General features: G+C 38.5%; 3 protein-coding genes across 3 annotated transcripts; all 3 read right to left on the reverse strand.

Annotated features, from left to right (window-relative positions):
* Nucleotides 1-300: 300 nt before the first annotated feature.
* LOC113172064 (tripartite motif-containing protein 16-like) lies at nucleotides 301-2,408 on the reverse strand. The gene has a single exon (XM_026374875.1). The coding sequence runs from the start codon at nucleotides 2,391-2,393 to the stop codon at nucleotides 723-725; it is 1,671 nt and encodes a 556-aa protein (XP_026230660.1). The 5' UTR covers nucleotides 2,394-2,408; the 3' UTR covers nucleotides 301-722.
* Nucleotides 2,409-8,600: 6,192 nt separating this feature from the next.
* Nucleotides 8,601-10,941, reverse strand: LOC113172045 (tripartite motif-containing protein 16-like). The gene has a single exon (XM_026374849.1). The coding sequence runs from the start codon at nucleotides 10,370-10,372 to the stop codon at nucleotides 8,702-8,704; it is 1,671 nt and encodes a 556-aa protein (XP_026230634.1). The 5' UTR covers nucleotides 10,373-10,941; the 3' UTR covers nucleotides 8,601-8,701.
* Nucleotides 10,942-17,343: 6,402 nt separating this feature from the next.
* Nucleotides 17,344-19,055, reverse strand: LOC117152985 (tripartite motif-containing protein 16-like). The gene has a single exon (XM_033326485.1). The coding sequence runs from the start codon at nucleotides 19,038-19,040 to the stop codon at nucleotides 17,364-17,366; it is 1,677 nt and encodes a 558-aa protein (XP_033182376.1). The 5' UTR covers nucleotides 19,041-19,055; the 3' UTR covers nucleotides 17,344-17,363.
* Nucleotides 19,056-20,010: the final 955 nt, after the last annotated feature.

Here is a 20,010-nt window from a genome sequence, read left to right on the forward strand (position 1 = left end):
CTCAGTTCATAATATGATCAGCTAATAAACTATGATAGGCTTTATTTACATAAAGAAATTAATTAATTAACCAGCTGCTTTTGATGATCATATACTTTTTAGTTTTCTTTATATATGCTAGTTTGTTTTTTACTATATGATTTTAAATATTTCTATACAGAAATACACATTATACAGTATATTCATTCAGGTCGCACTAGAAATGTGGTTGAACTTTTTTTTTTTTTTAGTTTTTTTTCCAGAAATATTTATCACATAAGTTTTCAAAATATAAGTAGAAAATGTCTCTGACAAACATAATAAACCATCACGACAGCTTTATTCTAAATCTTTATGAAAAACAACAAGTAATGGCCTCAAGTTCACACAAAAAACTAAAATAAAAACAAAACAAATTCAAAAAGTTGTGAGAATAAGAATCGTTGATACTGTGAAAGAAGGTCTGATGATTTCTCTGTTAAGGTCCAGTGGGCAACACAAATATTTACAGAAATTGAAACGTTCACATTGAGAAATGTCAATACACTGGCAATAACAAGACAAGGATATGTTCAACTTAAGAAACTCGAATATCAACAGATATGGAAATGTCGCAATACAGCCCTGAAATCTGTTCTGGTCATAGAATTGTTTCTTAAGTGTACCTTAAATGACATTTAGTCATTTGGCAGAAACTTTCAGCCAGGAAACTTATAAGTAAGATACAAAGCAGTGACAGCTGCTTATTGGAGTTTACAAAACACAGCTGTGTCTGTAGACTGGTAAAAGCAAAGTCCAGCATAGAGAGGCTGAGTGAATGTGGTCTGGACTCTGTGGAGGAGAGTCATGATTTTAGAGATGCTGTAGAAGGACAGAACACCTGCTCTGTGATCCAGGTAAACTCCTATTCTGGAGGACGGAGGACCTGAGATGTGAAAACTAAGGCCATTGCCCTGAAAATAAAAATTGTTTTGGTGACAATTTAAAGCCCAAGATTTATCATTGAATCCAAATCCGCATTCATTCAAGCTCCCTGTTCTGCTGATATTCTTGTATGCGACTGCTATATAAACTCCTCCTGTCCCGCTCCACTTCACCTCCCAGTAACAACGTCCAGTCAGACTCTCTCTACTCAGGACCTGATAATATGAAGTGAATCTGTCTGTGTGACTAGAATAATGTTGCTTAGTTACCGTTGCTCTTCTGTTTCCATCAGATAATAACAGATTTGAATGTGCTGTGTTTGGATCCAGTGTGATTTCTTGTGAGTATTTTAAGAATTCAGCTCTGGTCTTTGGTTCTGGATTTGACAGTAAAACATCCACTTCAGTCACTGTCTGTGAGATATTTGTCCATGTCTCCCTCAGAATGTCCTGTAGTTTGTCTCTGAGCTCTGACACAGCTGCTGTCACATCCTCAAAGTATCTCAGAGGACGGATATTGATGCTGGATGAGTGTGTAGATTGACTGAGTGCTGACACTGAGGTGTAGTTGTGTAGAAACTGGTTGTGATCCTCTGTGTGTGAGAGCTGCTCCAGCTCAGCGTCTTTCCTCTTCAGCTCAGTGATCTCCTGCTCCAGCTTCTCCTGAAGCTCTTTGACTCGACTCACTTCAGTTTCCTGCTGGGATCTGATCTGCTGCTTCACATCAGACCTTCTTTTGTCAATGAGACCAATCAGCTGAGTGAAGATCTTCTCACTGTGCTCCACAGTTTTACCAGCAGAGTGATTGATAGCCTCCACCTCCTGTTGAACCAGCTTCACCTCTTTCTCTCTGTCCTGGATTCTCTGCTGGAGTTTTTGTCGACTCCCCTCCAGCTCTCTCTGCCTCTCAGTCCTTTCTGCTGCAGCTGAGACTGTGTCGTGACCTTTATGTTGATCCACAGAGCAGAGGTAACAGATACACTGCTGATCAGTACGACAGAACATCTTCATCACCTCATCGTGACGAGAGCAGATGTTCTCCTGGAGCTTCTTGGAGGGCTCCACCAGTTTGTGTTTCTTTAATGGAGCTACATCATAATGAGGCTGAAGGTGTTTCTCACAGTAAGAGGCCAGACATTGAAGACAGGACTTGAGAGCTTTCAGTTTTCTCCCAGTGCAGAAATCACAGGCCACATCTTCAGGTCCAGCATAGCAGTGATCAGCAGGAGCAGCTTGGAGTCCAGTCTTCTTCAGCTCCTCCACTAAAACTGCTAACATGGTGTTTTTAACCAGCACAGGTCTCGGTGTGAAGGTCTGTCTACACTGAGGGCAGCTGTAGAGTTTCTTACCATCCTCTTCATCCCAGAAACTGTTAATACAGTTCATACAGTAACTGTGTCCACAGGGAATAGTCACAGGATCCTTCAGTAGATCCAGACAGATGGAACAAGAGAAGGTTTCTCGGTCCAGCTGAACTCCTTTCTGCGCCATTTCACCTCTCAGTGTCAACAACTGTCTGAGTTTCACTTTCTGTAGAAGTGAAACTAGTTTGAGCTCTGATCTCAACAACATGTGTTTGTGCAGTGAATGGAGTCTGTCAGCTCTTACACTTCACCACATGTTGGTTCCACCCATCCTGAAACTGTAGATCTGAAGAGGAGGGAACAAGGAAATAAATGGACACAGTGGAGCTCACTGTGTTTGGGAGGAGAAACAGGAGGAGTCATTAGGTTTTGGTTCAGTTGAGTTACTGTTTAACCCATTTTACAGTCTTTGTTGTTGACTTTGACTCAGATCAATCTATTTCCTGCAGAGATCTATCTGCACTTTAACCTCTTGTTATCTGATTAGTAGGTTGAAGTCGTCCTCTTGTTGTTGTAGTTTTCAGTCTCCGCTGGGCCTTTGGCAGCTTAAAACAATATTCCAGTGAAGGAATATTTAAGTATCCAAACTTCAGCATTAGTGTAACATGAAAGGGAAAAGTTTCCAGTTTAATATGATTCACATCAGGTTGAAGGTTGTAAATCAAATTTAAAATTATAGGCTAAAATTTATCTGACCTAAATTTAAATACTTCAGATTGTTGTACAGAATGATTTAGTCATTCCATTTTATTCATTACACATTTCACAGAATGAGGTCATCAGAGTGATGTATTGTTTAGCACAGTTGCCTCTCAGCCAGAAGGGCTTAGGATTGAATCCACCAACACGATGTAGAGTTTTCATGTTCTACCAGTGGTTTTAATGCCGTTCATGCAGTAGTTGTATCTACAGGGAATAGTCACTGGATTTAGATCCAGACAGAGACAACAAGACGTTGTTTTCTGGTCTGGCTGAAGTCCTTCCTACACCATTTTGCCGGAGCTGGGGCATTTCTGCGGAAAGGAGTGAATGAACTGTGCAGGCCCTGCAGTGTCCTACTTTACCTTCAGCCATTACACTGCAGCTCAATCAGCTCCATCTGAATCTGCACAGGTGCAGTTTCCACATCGACGGCAAATGGGTTGTGAAGCAACTCAAAATTCATGTTTTGTTCTTCAAAGTGCCCAAAGCGCTGTGAGAACTCAGTTTATCAGCAAAGTGTGTATTTGGGAACACCGTTGTGCCGACTTGGTTCAACATTACTTGGCACCAGGGAAAGTGGGGCAAGTTGCACTGGTGCATTTGTGTCTCCCATAAAAGCAGCTTCACTTAAAATGCCTTCACTGCGTCGTACATGTCAGTGATCATGCGGTCACGTCCCTGGAGCTGGAGGTTTAAGGTGTTGAGATGAGCTTTTACTGTATGTCAGCCAGAAATGCCAACTCGCATTTCCACTTTTGATCCCTAAAATTGGTGGAGCATCATAAACTAGACTTGATTAACGCGGGAAGTGTTCGGCAAGGCAGCTGAAGCGCTGCATTATGGGATCTGTAGTTTAATAACAATAATATATAAAATTATCTCGCAGGCTGGATATAATTACACGCCGGTTTGACACATATGCTATAAAATATAAACTTCAAACATCCTGTGCTGCACATTAACTCCAGTAGATGGTGACACAAACTAAAATTAGTGCAAAACAAACCAGAACACACGTGAAACATGGAGGATTCTGAGTTTCAATAGGAGAAGAACAAACTCTAAAAACCTCCAGTCAGTGATTAGTGAGAGAAACAGTCACTAACACCAACTGTCACCTCAAACTATATATGTACAGTATATATATAGTATTCATCAATGCCTCATATATCTAAATACACACAGATTTAACAATTTATTAGAGAAATGAACCTTTGCTGTAGACATTAAAACAAATATATCATGTTACTCGTTGCAAGTTTAAATCACTTTTTTTGTGCAGCTAAAACTGAGATTTACAACTCAAAGTTATTAATGTTATTAAAAACACAGACGTTTTAAAGCTTTAAAATAAAAAACAGACTAAACCTTCATATTAGCATATTATTAATAGTTTGTGCCATTGTAATAGCATTACATAATATTTAAAAGCTTAATTTTCACCTTCAAACCTCTTTGCACAACATAAAAAGACGGCATGAAAAACTAAACAATCACAAATGGCATACAGCCCAATAGGCTGCTTTATTACTGATACTGTAAATACTTATGCTGCTTAAATGTCTACATGAACATGATGTAATGATAGAGCCAAGAAATAAATGTACCACTAACAGCCATATTCAGTCAATGGACATGGATTTCTGTAATCACAAGCTGTGACTGTGCTTTGAGCTGTGAGCACAAAGAAGCAGACAAAATATTTAGATGAATGTAGGTCACTTAGTTTTGAATGAATTCCAATGTACATGCAGATTTATCTTGGTCCTAAAGATTGAAGATGTAGTGTAAAGACAAGACAACAGCAGGCGCAGGTAAATCAAAGCTGGATCCCCTCACAAATGATGTGAACACAGCTGTTTGGTGTTTCACCTGAAAACGGTATTGATTGTATGAAAGTCTTATTTCTCCCTTTAATTTACCATTGTAACATAACAAAAGAAGCATGAAAAGGAAATCTTGAACCATTTATGAACTCAGACTGACAGTAACCCAAATGTACAAATACTCGTGTAGCTTTTATTCATGGGTGTCAACATTTCTTTTAAAATTCACTTACAGAATAGTTAAAGTTAACAAAAGAACAAAACACAACCAACGTAAGAAAACAGCTTCATCAACCTGATGAAATAGGAGCAAGATTTAGAAAAACAACTGCATGAAGAGAAAACACAACCAAATACAAAACGACAGTGGAAATGTTCACAGGGAGCAAGTAACTATACATTAATAAGTGTAGGTGTCCGCAGAGGTGGGTAGAGTAGCCAAAAATTGTACTCAAGTAAGAATAGTTGTACTTCAAAATAACATTACTCAAGTAGAGGTAAAAAGTAGTCATCCAAAATATTACTCAAGTAAGAGTAAAAAAGTATTCGGTGAAAAGACTACTCAAGTACTGAGTAACTGTTTCATCGTAATGTCCGATTTATGTAGTTATTTTCTTAGAAACTATGTAAACACTGCAGCCAGTTAAAATGATAACGCAGACATTTCAAATAATAAAATAAGATGAATAAAACGTATCATAACATAAATTTCTGAACAACTAAACTTTTCCCGTGTATATTAAGTTGTCCTCCAAATGGCAGCAAACAACAGAGGATTCACTTTACAATAAACTGTGTCTGCATGTTTAGTATTTTCAGATTATTGAACTACTTCAATAATATTTGGCTTTCAATGTTCTTGGAGTGGTTTTCATAAGAATGTAGGTCAGTGCTTTATTCTTACTTTTCTAATGTACAGGCTGCCACACTGCTGATGTTTGACTCTTGTCACCCTGTGGTTTGAAATTGAAATAACAAAATCCACCACACAGACACAAACGCTACAGAACCGAAACTGAAGAGGAATTTAAAGGTTATTAACGATATAATAAACAAATCGTTTTACACAGGACACAGTAACTCTACCACATGTCTGCATTTACTTATCCAGTAGAACAAATTTAAAAAACTTATATTTTTAGCCTCTAGCTTACTTGCTAATTAAACATGCTAACATTGTAACATTAAATGAAACAGCTAAACTTACCACGACATGTTTCCTCAGATTAGTTTTTATACTCTAAATGTCTGTGTTTGTTTTTGCAGACAGAGAAGACACCACATGACGAAGCTGTTCATTTTCACTGTGTGTAAACTAAACATGTTTTTAACATGTTGTTCATCCTCTTCATTGTTACGTCTGTAGCTCCGCCATCTTTGTTCCGACCAGGACTGACGACTTATTCCCGCTTTGACGAAAGTAGCTGAGTAAGAATAAAGTTTGTTCTACACAAAAATACTCAAGTAAAAGTAAAAAGTATGCTGCAGTAAAACTACTCATAGAAGTACAGTTTAAAAAAGTTACTCAAGTACATGTAACAGAGTAAAAGTAACGCGTTACGACCCACCTGACTACTTATGATGAGGTAAATAATATTCCTATACTCAGTGATTAACTTTCTTTGAAACTATGTTTTATATTTTTTAATTAAAACATGTTTCACGTTAAAATATGACTCCTACATAACATGTATTTCTATGATAAAACAAACTGATAAAACTTTAATCTTCACTACAAGAGTACAAGAGTTAATTTGAAGTCTTCAGTCTGTAGCATAAGAAAGATTTACTCCAGTCAAGTCACTTTACCTACTTGTTCGGTGTTAAATAAATATAAATGAATACTGTAATTTGAAGAAACTCAGATTTTATGTGGCAATATTTGAATCAAACGCGAGTTTTCTGTGTTTACAACAAAATCATACTTACGAACTCATAAACTTTACTTCCACAAGTTAAGTTATAAACACCGCTTTAAGTTTAAGACAGAATGAAATCAGTCAGTAAAATACTCCCACTTCTCCTTATAAGTTGTTTACTGTTCTGTCTCAACCTATAAACCAGATCACAAAAACAACTATGTCCACAAATTATCATCAAATGTATTAATTCAAAGGGAAAATAAATAAAAGTACTTTTGTTGAGTCAAATAAAATATCACCTGATAGTTGTCACATAATTCACTGATACAGTTTACTACTGTGTTCAACCTTTGAATATTTGTATGTGACCTTCTCACTTTAACACACACACACACACACACACACACACACCATCCGGCCACCAAATAGAAAAATAAATGAGTAAAATAAAAATAGAACAAACCCCCTGTTCCTGGTCGACTCTTGTGAACGTGGTGAACTAAAACGTCTCTCCTGTTTCCAGAGGAGCTGTCGGACTTTCTCCTGTTCACCTGGAGCGATATCTGCTCTGGAGACGTCTCTTCTCAGCTAGCTGGTTGTTAGCCCGACATGCTAATCAAACAACACAGGACGTTAAACGGCTACTTAACGTACTGTAGTCCACTGTGCTGTAGCTGGTTCAACAACTGGAGGAACAAGAACAATATTCACACTAAAAACTGTAATTTTACTTCTTAATGTCTCTGTTTACATTTTTCTTATCCAAGTTGACCTCCTGACCTCTCTAACTCCCGCCCATTAGCCAATCACACCACTGAACCACCGTCACGACACGTCAATCACCATAACAGGATTAAACCTCATTGGTTGTTCAAAGCACGTTGACCATAGTACACTGCAACCAAACTACATTATTATTATTACTATTGACCTAAACATCAAATTAATTAATAAAGAAACTGAACACATCTGTAATAATTTTACAAAAATAAAGAACTGGTTATGAATAGTTTCCTAAACTTAACAAGTATTGTTATTCAGTTTCCTAAGGTATTAGTCTAGGGACTACAAAAATACTATGGACAGAAAAATGTGAATGTAGTAATTGTTCCCAGTAAAATGATTTCAGCAGGTGTGTTGAGCACTTTAGCAGAGCACTGTCTGCATGTGTTGTTCTCATTAGGGGCTGAGCCTCCATAAAGGTCTGATCCTAGAATCGCTGCCTATCCCACGTCTGACACAACTAAATATGAGGATATGGTTGAACGTAATGACACTGCTCTGTGGAACATCTGGCTGTAGATTTATCAACACATGTCCTGCTGCCTTCAAATGCTGCAGGAATGTAGAAAAACTAACTCAATTAATAATCTTGTTACTAAATTGTTTCTGAAGTACAACGTCACTAATTCATCTACACAATGTATTTTACTGACACTGTTCATTAAAGCTGGTAGTTTGATTCATTGTCTACATTTAATCTTAACATGTATTTCAGGTTTCATGTAAAGATCGACTTCATTCATAGAGTTGGTTTAATGAAGACTCTCAGTTATGGGAACAAAAGATAAACAGCATCTTTACTTCTTGTCATCACAGTTTTTACTGTTTTATTAGATCTGTCAAATTTACTCCATTTCAATTTACACAATGTTCAGAACAACATCCCTTTGATAAAGAACCATCAATTTCTAGGTTTGACTTCTAAGAAATCTGTTGTGATTTCTGTTCATATGCAGTGGAAGAAAAACATCAGCAGACAAATCCATTCAAAGAAATATTCAACAAACGATATGAGCAGAGAGAAGTTATTGTCATGTGGAGTAATGTCAGTCTGAGGAAAGAAAAGTTGTCATGAGCAGTGATATCCTTCATGACTAAACACAGGAAACAGCTCCAACTCAATGAATTCAACAAGAATCAAGAAATGATGAGATAATAAAGACGTTCTGACAATTCTTGTTTGATTTGACTGATTTCTGTGAAGTAATGTCACAAAAACATGAGAAAGAAATAAGATTAAACATTAAATACATTACTTCTGTCTATTTCGGTTTACAGAACTCTGCAGTGTCTTCATAATAAGAAAGCCAAAGTCCAGCATGGAGAGGCTGAGTGAATGTGGTCTGGACTCTGTGGAGGCGAGTCATGTTTTGAGAGACGCTGTAGAAGGACAGAACACCTGCTCTGTGATCCAGGTAAACTCCTATTCTGGAGGACAGAGGACCTGAGACTGGAGTTTCGACACTGTCGTGCATAAATGTATAGCCCTGTTGACAACAACCTAATGACCAAGATTTATCATTGTATCCAAACCAAGTTTCATTTCCTGTTCTCTTGATATTCTTGTATGCGACTGCTACTTTAACTCCTTCTCTCCCTCTCCACTCCACCTCCCAGTAACAACGTCCAGTCAGACTCTCTCTACTTAGGACCTGCTTATGTGACGTAAATCTGTCTGTGTGACTAGAATAAGACAGTGGGTTCTTCATTACTGTAACTGTTCTGTTTCCATCAGATAATAACAGATATTTGTTTGCTGTGTTTGGATCCAGTGTGATTTCTTGTGAGTATTTTAAGAATTCAGCTCTGGTCTTTGGTCTTGGATTTGACAGTAAAACATCCACTTCAGTCTCTGTCTGTGAGATATTTGTCCATGTCTCCCTCAGAATGTCCTGTAGTTTGTCTCTGAGCTCTGACACAGCTGCTGTCACATACTCAAAGTATCTCAGAGGACGGATATTGATGCTGGATGAGTGTGTAGATTGACTGAGTGCTGACACTGAGGGGTAGTTGTGTAGAAACTGGTTGTGATCCTCTGTGTGTGAGAGCTGCTCCAGCTCAGCGTCTTTCCTCTTCAGCTCAGTGATCTCCTGCTCCAGCTTCTCCTGAAGCTCTTTGACTCGACTCACTTCAGTTTCCTGCTGGGATCTGATCTGCTGCTTCACATCAGACCTTCTTTTGTCAATGAGACCAATCAGCTGAGTGAAGATCTTCTCACTGTGCTCCACTGTTTTACCAGCAGAGTGATTGATAGCCTCCACCTCCTGTTGAAGCCGCTTCACCTCTTTCTCTCTGTCCTGGATTCTCTGCTGGAGTTTTTGTCGACTCCACTCCAGCTTTCTCTGCCTCGCAGTCCTTTCTGCTGCAGCTGAGACTGTGTCGTGACCTTTATGTTGATCCACAGAGCAGATATAACAGATACACTGCTGATCAGTAGGACGGAACATCTTCATCACCTCATCGTGACGAGAGCAGATGTTCTCCTGGAGCTTCTTTGAGGGCTCCACCAGTTTGTGTTTTTCAAAAGTGGGTGATTCATAGTGAGGCTCAAGGTGTTTCTCACAGTAAGAGGCCAAACATTGAAGACATGACTTGAGAGCTTTCAGTTTTCTCCCAGTGCAGACATCACAGGCCACATCTTCAGGTCCAGCATAGCAGTGATCAGCAGGAGCAGCTTGGAGTCCAGTCTTCTTCAGCTCCTCCACTAAAACTGCTAACATGGTGTTTTTAACCAGCACAGGTCTCGGTGTGAAGGTCCGTCTACACTGAGGGCAGCTGTAGAGTTTCTTACCATCCTCTTTATCCCAGAAACTGTTAATACAGTTCATACAGTAACTGTGTCCACAGGGAATAGTCACAGGATCCTTCAGTAGATCCAGACAGATCGAACAAGAGAAGGTTTCTTGGTCCAGCTGAACTCCTTTCTGCGCCATTTCAAAGTTTTACTTTCTTAGAACTGAACTAGTTTGAGCTCTGATCAACAACATGTGTTTGTGCAGTGAATGGAGTCTGTCAGCTCTTACACTTCACCAGATGTTGGTTCCACCCATCCTCAAACTGTAGATCTGAAGAGGAGGGAACAAGGAAATAAATGGACAGAGTGGAGCTCACTGTGTTTGAGAGCAGGAAGTAAAGGGAGGGTCATCAGGCTTTGATTGATTCCAGAAACAGGAGCGGTTTTAGAGAGAAACTGTGTGTTTAACCCTTTGTTGTGTTCTTATGTAACGGGTGTAGAACGACACACATGATAGTCACGCTGAATACTGTTTTCCTTTGCTCTATTCGCTCTTCACAATGCCTGCAGAAGACAATAATACATATTGTTTTATGGCCTGTCCTGCACATCTGACCCCCTCAGCGATGACTAGCGGCAGTGTGAGGGAAAAGGGGGTCTTCTCTCATAACATAGACTTACAACAATTATTACAGAGGCTCTATACAATATTTAGACCTGTATACAATGCTGCAATCTATACTTTACATAGTATTTTTATAATCAAGAGCAGCTAATTACAAAAAAAAACTTTTTTTTTTCTTTACATGTTGCAAACCACAATAACAAATATTAACAATTTTCTTCACAATTGAATATAAACCATGAAAATACACTCAGATAAACTAAACTATTGCATGTGGCTGGATGACGGGATATAAACAACAGACATGAAAACAAAATGGAAAGAAACGTACCTGCAGAAGACAATAATACATATTGTTTTCTGTCCTGTCCTGCACATCTGATCCCTGTATGTACAAAAATAAAGTTTCAATGAGAAATACAATGAAAACTCTACACAGCTACTTTAACAAACCACATGGCGGCTGCTGCTAAAGAGTAAAACAAAAACGGATATAAAACGTATACTAGCGGTCAAAACTCAACAAAAATGGCTCAATGTGACAGTAACTTTAAAAGCAAAAGTTATACAGTCAAAACAACATAATAAACAAGTCATGCTATAAAGAAATTAGCATAATAGCGCCGCCCGTGTTCCTCCACAGCACCGACCTCAGAGAGGACTAGAGACAGAGTGAGGGGAGGGGGCGGAGACTCCAGAGGTACGGAACCTCAGGAGGAACAGAAAAGGCGAAGTGCAGCATTACAGATCCCCAGGAGGGACAAACAAAGTGCAAATAAAAAGAGAAATTCACAAATACTAAATAAAATCTTCATAACAATAAATAAAATTCACAACATACTTAAAAATAATAATTCTAAAATAAAGTGCCTTTTCTAATCTGTTACACTTACATGTTTCTGAGCATTTTATTAAAAACTAGAATTTTTCCAAAATTATTTGACTTTGTTTTAATTCATTAAAGTCTAATGACTCAGTAAATTCATTCCACTTTAAATAAAGGTACCATGAACTACACACTAGGAAACGACATGATCTCTGAACCTAAAACAACAAGTCAGCTGCTCATTTCATTCCAGGAGGTCAAGATAAAATAGCACAGAAACCAGCAGCACTTTATTATTTCTATACAAATATAGACCAGTGTGGATTCACTGACAAACTGTACTGACAGAACCAACTGTAAACCATCAAACTAAACTGACAGCTGTTTTTCTCCTTGAATGTTTTTAGTGCGTCATAATTGATAAGTTTCACATTAACATTACTGTAGCTGAAAGAAAAAAACTCGTCAGAAGATATTTACACCAAATTTTGAGCTTCAGCTCTGCCAAATAGTTTGAATTTGTTCTGCAGTACCGCTTTGAAACACTTGGTGTCAGTGCTACATATTGTTCCTTTAAGTATAATCTTTGTAATTTCCATCACTTTACATGTTAAATGATACTAAATACTGTAAATTGAAGAAACTCAGACTTTTTGTCATCGTTTGAATCAAAAATGAGTTGTCTATGATTACAACAAAATCATAAAATGCGTTTTGTAATAAAGCTCAATTAATGTATATTTGATTTAAGAGTTTTTACTTAATTAGAAAATCATAACCTGTTTAATATTCATATGGACGACATGAGAGAGAGCAGGAAGAAAAGGAGTTAATCAGGCTTTGATTCATTCCAGATGAGCAGCTCAGATTTTAAGTTGTAAATTCTTCATTTCTAAGTTTAGAGGTTCTCTTAAAATGACAAAAAGTACTTCCCATAAAATCCACAGACAGGAATTAAAGTAAAGAATTAACTGGAACAAAGCTGAATTTTTAAGTTCTTACAAGTTTTTGAGTGAAACCATCATAAACAACACTGATGGTGTTTTACTGCAAACTTCAAGCTCCTCAGTGGACCTATATTCATAAGACTGAGATCAGCATTTCTGGAGCTGCAAGATAAATAAACTGTTAGCAGCTTTTCAAATTTAACCAACAAGATGATAAAATGAGGAACTTTGAAGAATGAAGAACCAGGCTGATCGTGGAAATATCCTGGTCTCTCATACAGTTTTTTCTCCTTGGTGTGTGAACTTCACCTGCTGCTATTTAAACCACAAGACCACAAACCTGTTGATCACTAAGTACAGAATAATGGTGCAATTGTGTTTTGATGTTTAATCTCTGTTATAATATAGAAAATAATAATAATTTGACATGAGCAGCATCTCAAAAAATTTAAATCAACTCATTTATTTAATTGTATTTTTTTCTTAATTTTGCCCCAAAATTTTATTGGTCAGAAATTAGACAGAAACAGTCTTGAAAACAGATAATTAAGGTTTGTTAACCTACATTAAAAATGGGAAATTAGAACCAGGGTTCAGCATCATTAGATTTAACTTTCTGTGGAGGGGTCTGTAAACAGTTACGATAAATCTGTTATATGAAAATAAAAACAGGGACAGAGAAACCAGACTGTAAACTAAGAAGTTACAAAAGTACTAATTATATAATAAAATATATTGAACAAAATCAATATAATGTCATTCTGGGTTATTCTTGATGATTTAATATATATTTTAAGTTTATTTTCTTATTCACATGATGAATTATAATTAAGTTCTCTGAAACATTGTTAATGTAGAAAAAGTAAAGACAGATTTAATTTAACCTTTGAGAAACTGAGTCAAAGTTTTAATAACATCTGGATTAAAACATTACAACCCAGGGGTGTTTGTCTGTGAGGTAACAGAGCTAAACACTGAAACTCTGTAAAAACCTCAGTGTGAGGTTTAATCTTCATGAAAATATGGAGTCTGACACAAAGTCTGTTGTTTTATGACAGAATCTGTTCAGTTCTTGATCTCGTGTCCATTTGTAGGACTCTGGTCTCAGTGTCAGTGACTGAAGTCACAAATTTAGTGGAGTCACAAAACAAATGACAGAGAACTCAGCTAATTTCTCTGTGACAACATATAATAGAGAAGAAAGTTGAAAAGAGACACTGACAAATGTTCCTGTGCTCTTAACGTGAACTTCGTGTGATGTGTGGAGTTTCAGGAGAAAAACTGTCTCAGTTTTATTCTCATATTAGGCTCAAAATGTCTCCATCAGCTTTGAACCAGATCCTGACATGAAGACAGGTGATAAGACTTTCTCCATCTTTCTAAACAAATGTACTTTATTACATTAACCTGCAGTTTGGCAACTAATTCAATGATTCTAGTTCATTAAATTAGTCCCATTCAGTGAGTTCTTGTCCATATTTACTTTATAATTTAATGTAGAATCATAGTTATGGAAAAATGATCTATTATAATTTTAATCAACACTTTTATTAGATGTGTCAAATTCATTAACTTCAACTTTACAAAGTGTTGAGAACAATATACCTTGGATAGGACATTTCTCTGAAAGGGACTTTTACCTTATCCTATATTTACAGCACAGCTCAATCTTCTAGTTGAGCTGTGATTAGCGACACCCCCATGTAGGAGTATGTAGAAATATTATTAGAAATAAATGTAAATGAAAGCGAAACTCTCAGTGAAGATACCCTGAAAAAATAAAACTAATCATCAAATGACAATTTTAAAATGTGGATCAAATGAAATCTAATATAATCCAAGTTTACCAAATGTTTCCCCATAAACTCTGAGAACAGTTCTCATTATATCTGAAGGATTTAAGTTTTGTTCAGAGTCAAGACGATTCTGACCTTGACTGGTAAAGTGTCTCCAGCTGGACATGGTTAGGGTGTGAGCGGTGAAAGCTGAGGAGGAGTGTGAACAAGGGGAGTGAGAGAAAAAACCAAAACAGAATCAAACAAAGAGCTGTGACAGATGCCGTTAGCAGCCTGAATGTTAGTAGCTCAAAACATAAACCATGATGATATTTGAATTCTATAATTCTATAGACAATGCTGCAACTACAATAAAATCCCATTTAAAACGGCCACACGTCAAACTACCACCATGAAACAACTAGATTTAGGATGTTTTACTGACCTTTGACCTAAACCAGTTGGACACCGTTGACCATCACAGATGTAAAGACAACAGAAAACTATGGACACTAAGTCCTCCACTGCATCCCTGGTTACTAGGATGAAGACACCTTCTTGTGTTGTGCATCAGTTTTCAGATTTCACACTGTGTCCGTTTGTTTACAGGTGTCAGTCTGTAACACGGATGCTGCATTCAGGTCTCATGGAAAGGATGGGACTGATTATTCACAGTAGATTTAGGGTGTACATAAAAGTAGAGGAAGTAAAATTTGATGCTACATGTGACCAGACGAGGCTGATGTGAATTCTCAACTTCCCACCGTGATCTACTCACACACAGATATATAAAAAGGTCAGAGGCGTGGCTTCAACCAAAGAAACTCAATTTGATTACAAAATAGGAAAAGTCCAGATAAAACAAATAAATTCCCACTAAAAGCTACAGATTCAGTTTTAATTACAATAATAATACAACAATTGTCCTAAAAATGATCTTTACACCGTATAATTCAAAGGTTCTACTACTGGACGAGCTTCTCCTCCAGGAGGGTTTAACACCAAAGTTTAAGAAAACAATAAATGAGAGCGTTCATGGGAGAGGGGACAGATCATCACAGCAACCTCCACACGTTCACCTGGAACAAACTGAACCAACACACCGTGTTAGAAACCCACTGACCCCTCGTCCTACTAAAGGTCAACGATGGAGAAAAAGGATTTTAGCAGCACTTTGTTAACACACCCAGAAAAAACAGTAACAACTAAAGAAGAACAGCATCACTGGAGCAAAGTCAATAGAAATAAAACCCAGCAACAAATAGTTCAAATACACTGAAAATAACAACGTAGAAAATGAAACACACAAAAATAATTAACCATCAAACTGCTGGTTTCCTCTGTACTACTCCCACGTCATAGACACACTGTGAACAAGAAGTTCACCAGCATGAAGTCAACCCCCCCCGGATCATTACTCCCAGATACAGCAGCACAAAGTAGAACCAGGACTGAAATCAGCAGTAAGAACAGGACGGAACAGAATCAGAGAGAATCGATAAGAACCTAATGAAAAACAACCAGCAGCAGACGTCTCCTGAGAAATAAACAAACTGGGTCAATGACAGCAGATCCAGAACCAGGCCCGGCACATTTCTAGGATTTCAAAGGATGATCCACTTCACCAATGAATTCTGTAAACTCTCCACTTTTCTCTTCATCCAAACTTATTCTGATTTTAACTATATTGTTTTTAGCTTCATTATCTATGACACCTGTCAGAATTTCCATCTACCACAACCACACGGGGCATCCAAGAGACGAGACCTCCAACGAGAAGTGGGACACCAGGACTGAGTGAGCATAATCCCACGACCTTTGGAAACTAAGTGACGACTGTGTGGATCAACATTAGAATAAGTTTTCTCCAAGTTCGTGGTGTTGTTCTGGTCCTGTAGTTAAATAGTTGATGTGGACGATATCATGTCTGATGTGGTCAGAAGAGAGAAGCTGAACAAACTGACAACTCTCAATAAAAAAGGTTTAACATATTTAAAATTCAAGTTAATGAATTCAATTCACTTCTATTAATTAAACTGCTGATTGTTGTAAATGAAAATATCCTGGACAGAAAAATGTGAATGTAGTAATTGTTCCCAGTAAAATGAGTGATTTCAGCAGGTGTGTTGAGCACTTTAGCAGAGCACTGTCTGCATGTGTTGTTCTCATTAGGGGCTGAGCCTCCATAAAGGTCTGATCCTAGAATCGCTGCCTATCCCACGTCTGACACAACTAAATATGAGGATATGGTTGAACGTAATGACACTGCTCTGTGGAACATCTGGCTGTAGATTTATCAACACATGTCCTGCTGCCTTCAAATGCTGCAGGAATGTAGAAAACTAATTAACTCAATTAATACTCTTGTTACTAAACTGTTTCTGAAGTACAACGTCACTAATTCATCTACACAATGTATTTTACTGACACTGTTCATTAAAGCTGGTAGTTTGATTCATTGTCTACATTTAATGTTAACATGTATTTCAGGTTTCATGTAAAGATTGACTTCATTCATAGAGTCGGTTTAATGAAGACTCTCAGTTATGGGAACAAAAGATAAACAGCATCTTTACTTCTTGTCATCACAGTATTTACTGTTTTATTAGATCTGTCAAATTTACTCCATTTCAATTTACACAATGTTCAGAACAACATCCCTTTGATAAAGAACCATCAATTTCTAGCTTTGATTTCTAAGAAATCTGTTGTGATTTCTGTTCATATGCAGTGGAAGACAAATCCATTCAAAGAAATATTCAACAAACGTTATGAGCAGAGAGAAGTTATTGTCATGTGGAGTAATGTCAGTTTGAGGAAAGAAAAGTTGTCATGAGCAGTGATATCCTTCATGACTAAACACAGGAAACAGCTCCAACTCAATTAATTCAACAAGAATCAAGAAATAATGAGATAATAAAGACGTTCTGACAATTCTTGTTTGATTTGACTGATTTCTGTGAAGTAATGTCACAAAAACATGAGGAAGAAATAAACATTAAATACATTACTTCTGTCTATTTCAGTTTACAGAACTCCACAGTGTCTCTATAAGAGAAATCAAGGCAAAGTCCAGCATAGAGAGGCTGAGTGAATGTGGTCTGGACTCTGTGGAGGAGAGTCATGGTTTCAGAGACGCTGTAGAAGGACAGAACACCTGCTCTGTGATCCAGGTAAACTCCTATTCTGGAGGACGGAGGACCTGAGACTGGAGTTTGGATATTGTTGTATATAAATAGGTAACTGATGTTACATATTAATGACCAAGATTTATCATTGAATCCAAATCTACATTCCTTCCAGTTCCCTGTTCTGTTGATATTCTTGTATGCGACTGCTACATCAACTCCTTCTGTCCTGCTCCACTCCACCTCCCAGTAACAACGTCCAGTCAGACTCTCTCTACTCAGGACCTGATAATATACAGTGAATCTGTCTGTGTGACTAGAATAAGACTGTTGTTCACTCATTACTGTAACTTTTCTGTTTCCCTCAGATAATAACAGGTTTGTGTTTGCTGTGTTTGGATCCAGTGTGATTTCTTGTGAGTATTTTAAGAATCCAGCTCTGGTCTTTGGTTCTGGATTTGACAGTAAAACATCCACTTCAGTCACTGTCTGTGAGATATTTGTCCATGTCTCCCTCAGAATGTCCTGTAGTTTGTCTCTGAGCTCTGACACAGCTGCTGTCACATACTCAAAGTATCTCAGAGGACGGATATTGATGCTGGATGAGTGTGTAGATTGACTGAGTGCTGACACTGAGGGGTAGTTGTGTAGAAACTGGTTGTGATCCTCTGTGTGTGAGAGCTGCTCCAGCTCAGCGTCTTTCCTCTTCAGCTCAGTGATCTCCTGCTCCAGCTTCTCCTGAAGCTCTTTGACTCGACTCACTTCAGTTTCCTGCTGGGATCTGATCTGCTGCTTCACATCAGACCTTCTTTTGTCAATGAGACCAATCAGCTGAGTGAAGATCTTCTCACTGTGCTCCACTGTTTTACCAGCAGAGTGATTGATAGCCTCCACCTCCTGTTGAAGCAGCTTCACCTCTTTCTCTCTGTCCTGGATTCTCTGCTGGAGTTTTTGTCGACTCCCCTCCAGCTCTCTCTGCCTCTCAGTCCTTTCTGCTGCAGCTGAGACTGTGTCGTGACCTTTATGTTGATCCACAGAGCAGAGGTAACAGATACACTGCTGATCAGTACGACAGAACATCTTCATCACCTCATCGTGACGAGAGCAGATGTTCTCCTGGAGCTTCTTGGAGGCCTCCACCAGTTTGTGTTTCTTTAAAGGAGCTACATCATAATGAGGCTGAAGGTGTTTCTCACAGTAAGAAACCAGACATTGAAGACAGGACTTGAGAGCTTTCAGTTTTCTCCCAGTGCAGACATCACAGGCCACATCTTCAGGTCCAGCATAGCAGTGATCAGCAGGAGCAGCTTGGAGTCCAGTCTTCTTCAGCTCCTCCACTAAAACTGCTAACATGGTGCTTTTAACCAGCACAGGTCTCGGTGTGAAGGTCTGTCTACACTGAGGGCAGCTGTAGAGTTTCTTAGCATCCTCTTCATCCCAGAAACTGTTAATACAGTTCATACAGTAACTGTGTCCACAGGGAATAGCCACAGGATCCTTCAGTAGATCCAGACAGATGGAACAAGAGAAGGTTTCTCGGTCCAGCTGAACTCCTTTCTGCGCCATTTCACCTCTCAGTGTCAACAAATGTCTGAGTTTCACTTTGTTAGAAGTGAAACTAGTTTGAGCTCTGATCTCAACAACATGTGTTTGTGCAGTGAATGGAGTCTGTCAGCTCTTACACTTCACCACATGTTGGTTCCACCCATCCTCAAACTGTAGATCTGAAGAGGAGGGAACAAGGAAGTAAATGAACAGAGTGGAGCTCACTGTGTTTGAGAGCAGGAAGTAAAGGGAGGGTCATCAGGCTTTGATTGATTCCAGGAACAGCAGCGGTTTTAGAGAGAAACTGTGTTTAACCCTTTGTTGTGTACTTATGTAGCCGGCCTGTCCTGACTCTTAGTCTCTGGGCCAAAAAGATAATCTGCGTTGTGTTTTTTCTTAGGCCAAAAAAATTGCCTCGCTAGATGCAAGGTGCTCGCCTGCCCCTGATGTCCAGCAATGTCATGGATGCTGTGCAGTTCCTTTTCCCTTAGACTCTCTGGCAGAACAAACTGGTGCCTCTTTTGTCTACTAAAAGGCTCTTTGATGATCTGATAGAGAACTCTATTCTGGATCTTGAGCCTCTCCCATTGTTTAACTAGCACCATGACCTTTCCATCAAATCCCGTTTTCTCACGACTGGAAGGCCGCCTCCTTCGGATCACATGAGGCAAGATTCTAGAAATGACTGGGTCAAGTTCTTGGCTTCGCTGGAGTTCTTCTATAGTGAATATAGGGAGGGAGTCTTGCCCTGGTTGCAACAGGTCCTGGACAGACTGGATTAAGTCCACAGCTCTCTTTTCAGCAGCTACATCCCACAGGTCATGAGCATGAAGGACTGCCTTAATATCCACAGGATCACAGCAATACCTGACATGATCAGACTGAGACTTAGCAGGTTGAGAGTTTGATTTCTTCACTCGATGATACTGGACCTTTAAGCGGAATGAGTCTTGGATCCCACCATGACTAACACCCTCGGCTTCAGCAAGAA

The sequence above is a fragment of the Anabas testudineus genome, chromosome 17 (genome assembly GCF_900324465.2).
Source record: "Anabas testudineus chromosome 17, fAnaTes1.2, whole genome shotgun sequence".
Lineage (NCBI taxonomy): Eukaryota > Metazoa > Chordata > Actinopteri > Anabantiformes > Anabantidae > Anabas > Anabas testudineus.

What these genes read in the sequence shown, in the direction of transcription:
- LOC113172064 (XM_026374875.1), bottom strand. Translation starts at nt 2,393, where the DNA reads ATGGCGCAGAAAGGAGTTCAGCTGGACCGAGAAACCTTCTCTTGTTCC.
- LOC113172045 (XM_026374849.1), bottom strand. Translation starts at nt 10,372, where the DNA reads ATGGCGCAGAAAGGAGTTCAGCTGGACCAAGAAACCTTCTCTTGTTCG.
- LOC117152985 (XM_033326485.1), bottom strand. Translation starts at nt 19,040, where the DNA reads ATGGCGCAGAAAGGAGTTCAGCTGGACCGAGAAACCTTCTCTTGTTCC.